General features: G+C 32.9%; 1 protein-coding gene across 1 annotated transcript; it reads left to right on the top strand.

Moving 5' to 3' along the window:
- Positions 1-219: 219 nt before the first annotated feature.
- On the top strand, positions 220-3,111 carry LOC134256230 (uncharacterized). Its single transcript, XM_062738892.1, has 3 exons — positions 220-436; positions 1,336-1,717; positions 1,928-3,111. The coding sequence occupies exons 1-3, from the start codon at positions 275-277 to the stop codon at positions 2,734-2,736; spliced, it is 1,353 nt and encodes a 450-aa protein (XP_062594876.1). The 5' UTR covers positions 220-274; the 3' UTR covers positions 2,737-3,111.
- The last annotated feature ends 1,671 nt before the right edge of the window (positions 3,112-4,782 follow it).

The following is a 4,782-nucleotide window of genomic DNA, read 5'->3' as shown; positions in this document are numbered from 1 at the left end:
AATTTATCTTTTGAATGAAGAGGGAGAGCCTAAATAGCAGGCTATACCCGGATTTACGTACACACATTGGGCACAATAGATCGAGTCATGACCCCCGTCATATTGTACTTATTGAATTACCTGACGCGTGTTCTTACCCTCTTGAAAACGCCTTTGTAATTCATGTCATGTCGGGTATTTAAAGAGGTATAAAAGGTCGTTAAGAAATAAAGTCTGACACATTATAACTTCCTTATTCCGATCTTGTAACGACATTTGAAAGTAGAAGAAAAACATGAACTACGCGGTTATTTTCTTACTTGTCTGCACCACCGTGGGGATTGTGGAGCCACATGGATACCTTAAAGACCCACCAGCAAGAGGAACCATGTGGAGGCAAGGCTGGGATACCCCTCAAAATTACAATGACAATCAGTTGTTTTGTGGAGGAAAACAGGTAACATTTGATAGAAAACAGAGTATTGAAGAGAGAGAGAGAGGGGGGATTTCACAAAGGCTTCATACTATTCAATTTGGCAGATATATTAAAATTTGTAATCATATTATTTTTACATAATAAGGTTCCTATAAGGTCAAACTTTTACACAAAATTAAATAACTATCCTAACATTGTTGATTTACTTTTTTCACTTAAATACCATAGACTCAAATGCAGTAACTAATTACTACATAACTAAGGAAAGATATACCTCGGTTTTCACCTTATAATTCTATAAAACAATAAGAAATTTGAAACACCTTTCAAAATAATGTAAAATTCAACGTGTTTTCTTACATATGTTTCTCACAAAAAGGATTTTTTCCTATAGTATCTTTATTTTCAAATCATCTTTAACGTTGTTCATAAGTAGATATATTTTGATATTTTTTATTATGCGCGTCACCCCAAAAATAAAAAAAAATTAATGTAAAATCATGAATAGAATACAGCATAATATGTCTTTATCTCACACATGACCCAATAGCAAATTAAGTGCAGAAATATCATGATCAGAAGCAATTACTCATCATAGAAAAATCGACCTCATAACCATGGTCTTGTTGTTTTTCAATTTATTTCATGATAATGTTTTAATCTATAAAGATACAATGTATTTGTAATAAAACACTAATATAGATTACAATAGTGCAAAAAAAAAAAAAAATATTACCGAGCTGAGTAAAAAATATTCAATTTGGTTTTGAATTCGATCCTCGAGCTGATTTTCATCAGTATTCATTCATAAATATCAAATAATAAATTGAAACAGTTAAAAAAGGTATGTTTTTGGTACAATAGACCTATAGATATACAATCCCAGTAAAATAAACAATGACTGTTTATTTCCTTTTCAGCACCAACATCTGACCAACGGAGGTAAATGTGGTGTTTGTGGTGACCCTTATGAGATGCCACAACCACGTGACAACGAAGGAGGTGGCAAATATTCCAGCGGTGTCATTTCAAAATGTTACACAAAAACGTCATCAATGATTGAGGTCAAAGTGCAAATAACAGCCAATCATCTTGGTTACTTTGAATTCCGGTTGTGTGAACATAACGACCCTTTCACACCAGTAACTCAAGAATGCCTCGACGAGCACGTTCTGACATTGTACAATGGAGAAGGCACTAGATATTACGTTGCACCTGAAAATGGAGAGTATACAGTGGAGTTGGTATTGCCAGAGGATATTCAGTGCAATCAATGTGTCCTTCAGTGGAAATACAATACAGGTATTATAAGATAACACACGTTTTTCTTTCGTATGCATTTTCATTTTGTAAGACAGTATGAACGTAAAATGAGGTCTACTGAAAGCAATACACAGCTAAAAATTATTTTTTTTATGTCAAGATGATAACTTGCCTCAAAAGTTTTTAATTAAAGTATGTTCTATTAAAACATATAAACATTCTGACTTATTGGTTCATTCTTTTCTTCAGGTAACTCTTGGGGATGTGAAGGTGAACTCTGTGGTCTTGGTTATGGAGATCAGGAGCAGTTTTATGGTTGCTCAGATATTTCTGTCCTGGAAAGCTGTGAGAATTTTGATCATTATCAATATCTTAATAAACCTTCTACTTCATCAACCACTACAACGACTACGCCTTCAACTACCACAACGACTAGACCTTCAACTAGCACAACGACTACACCTTCAACTACCACCACGTCAACCCCTTCATCTACCACAACGACCATGCCTTCAACAACCAATAGGACTAATCCTTCAACAACCACAACGACTATTCCTTCAACTACGACAAAATCTACAACACAAATAACTTCCACGGCCAAATCCTCAACAACAAAAACAACCACAAAATTGACTCCAACCTTGACAACGACATCTTCTGCCTATGGAAAATGTTATCCTAAACCTGAGTTTGAGGTCGAAAAAGACGCTTTTGATGAAATATGCATGTTGGGTTGTTCAAAAGGACTGTGTTTGTCTTATTATTGTGAATGTAAAAAACAACAGTCCACAACAAAGTCTTCAACATTAATGACCATAATTTCATCGTCAGTAATGCCCTCATCATCATCACCATCTTCGTCACCCTCGTCAACATCAACAACAAAGTCAACAACAACGACAACAACAACATCATCTCCATCAACAACTCAGACATCACAAAAATGTCAGGATGTAAAAGTGGCGGATCTATACAAAGGCGTTGATGGCATGTTGGACTGGTGCGTTGAGCAATGCCTCCTGGACATATGCCCGACTTCCCATTGTATATGTTAAGTAGATTCATATGTGATCTTTCGAAGTTTTTGTTGATATTGTGACATGTCTCATTCTTAAATCTCATCTTTTAAAAGAATCATAATGGTTGCTGTCATTTGCAACAAAGTCGGAAAAAGGTGTTTTATGATATTGCTAGTCAGCATACTCCATTGTACAATAAGCATGCACCGAAAATAGATAATTTCTCATCAGTGCAGTTTTCATGTTGAATAAAATCATTTGTGGTCCAAGAACAACAAAATATATCATTCCAAGACCACTTAGTGGTTTGATTATATAATGAAATTTGCATATATCAATAAGTTTATACATTGTTATAACTAAAGACAAAAAGAAGCAATCCTGCCATAATGAGATTATATGTTTTTATAACAAAACGAATTTTGTTTTTAATCTTCTTTGTTTTAAATTTGTTTTTAAGGAAGAAAACGCCATAATTTTGTATAAATGAAAACAAATTGTTATTTGAATAAATATTGTTTTGTTTTAAAATAAAAAATAATATTTATGAAATAAATTAAATTATCTTTTAAATATTAAGGTATGCCAACTAATTTACTTCAGACTACGCCTTAATTGTTAGTCCATTATTCACACACTGAGTTGTCCATGGATTTTTTTCCTTTATTTCACGATCATGACAAGGAGCACACGGTGGGTGTGACTGGTCAGCAGTGGATGCTCACACCCCCATGACACCTGATCCCACCTCTGATGTTTTGCAGGTCCGTGTTTGCTCAGCTCTTATTCTTAACGTTTATTTGATTTTGAGCTCGAATACTGTTCGTTATCTCAACATATTTCACTCAAGTATGGATAAGAAGTATTTCCAACCTTTGTAGATATTAGACAAAATAATAAAGAAATGTTCATATCTTTTATAATCTTTTTTAAAATGTAAAATAAATATGAAAAAAAATAAACTAAGTATACTTTCAACAGAATAATATACATAAATGTGGATTGTAAATTTTGATTGCTCCACTTGATTAAAATTTCTTATTTTCACTATAAAAATGGTGGTAAGTTACGATTCAACCATCAAGTCCATGTATTGATAAAGAACTGCCTGTAAATAGGTAAACTCAGTCACAATTGCTTAAAAACTGTTGCTAAACATTTTTTTTTTCATATTACAGTCAAAATAGAATTCAATGTGAGTTTCTTTGCAAACAAAGTCTTTATATCGTTCAAAGATTTTTTTTTTTAAAATGCTGACTTAAAAAAAAAATTTAGTAGTCTAATTTGGTTTAAAAATGAAGAAAAGTAATGAAGTATATGAAGACAACTAACAGTATTCAAGTTCAATATTCCATTAAACAATGTAAAATTGGAGCAGAACAAACTGAGATCTCCAAAACATCAGAGGTGGGATCAGGTGCCATGGAAGAGTGAGTCACACCCGCCATGTGCTCCTTGTCATGATCGGGAAATAACGGGAAAATCCGTCGACAATTCAACGTGCATAAAATGCTTAAGAATTAGTTTGAAAAAAGTCAACCAGCATTTGACTTGTGATAAATTGAATTTACTGACAAGATTATTGTATCGACCATAGAGCGTACTAAATGACGACTCTATACAACAATGCTGATATTCTTGTTTCAGCAATTTGTTTGTCAATAATTTATCTAACTTCAGAAATTGTTCATACGTAGAGCATGGTTTTGCATATCAATCAGCTAAGAAATATAAAAAATATTTCCACCTAAGACATCATTACCATCTGCAGGTGACATTGGGAAATAACTGCATTGATCAATAGGACGAGTTGACAATGGCAAGCTGAAAAAATCCTTAAATATAAACGTTAATTTCATAGTTGGCCGTTAAACCTATTAAAGATGAAACATAGTGGCAAATTATGCTGTGTCTTTTATTACTGATCACTTATTACTGTTATACATGTATATCGAGTAAAATATGAATGAAAAGAACTTTAAAAATGTCGTCTCTATAGTGATATCTTTTCCTAAGCTTTTAAAAAAAAATATTTAGTGAATTAGTCCTGTTGTATAGTTGTATAAAAAGTGGCTTTTGAAG

Source organism: Saccostrea cucullata, unplaced genomic scaffold (assembly GCF_032062105.1).
Source record: "Saccostrea cucullata isolate Sc308-1 unplaced genomic scaffold, CSIRO_AGI_Scuc_v1 ctg15986, whole genome shotgun sequence".
NCBI lineage: Eukaryota > Metazoa > Mollusca > Bivalvia > Ostreida > Ostreidae > Saccostrea > Saccostrea cuccullata.
The sequence above is the reverse complement of the archived record's forward strand: the minus strand, read 5'-3'. Positions and strand labels throughout refer to the sequence as shown.

Bases quoted from the DNA above. Each gene is read 5' to 3' on its own strand.
- LOC134256230 (XM_062738892.1), top strand. From the start codon at position 275: ATGAACTACGCGGTTATTTTCTTACTTGTCTGCACCACCGTGGGGATT. The intron at 437-1,335 runs GTAACATTTGAT...TTTCCTTTTCAG, and splicing joins TGTTTTGTGGAGGAAAACAG to CACCAACATCTGACCAACGG. The intron at 1,718-1,927 runs GTATTATAAGAT...TCTTTTCTTCAG, and splicing joins TCAGTGGAAATACAATACAG to GTAACTCTTGGGGATGTGAA.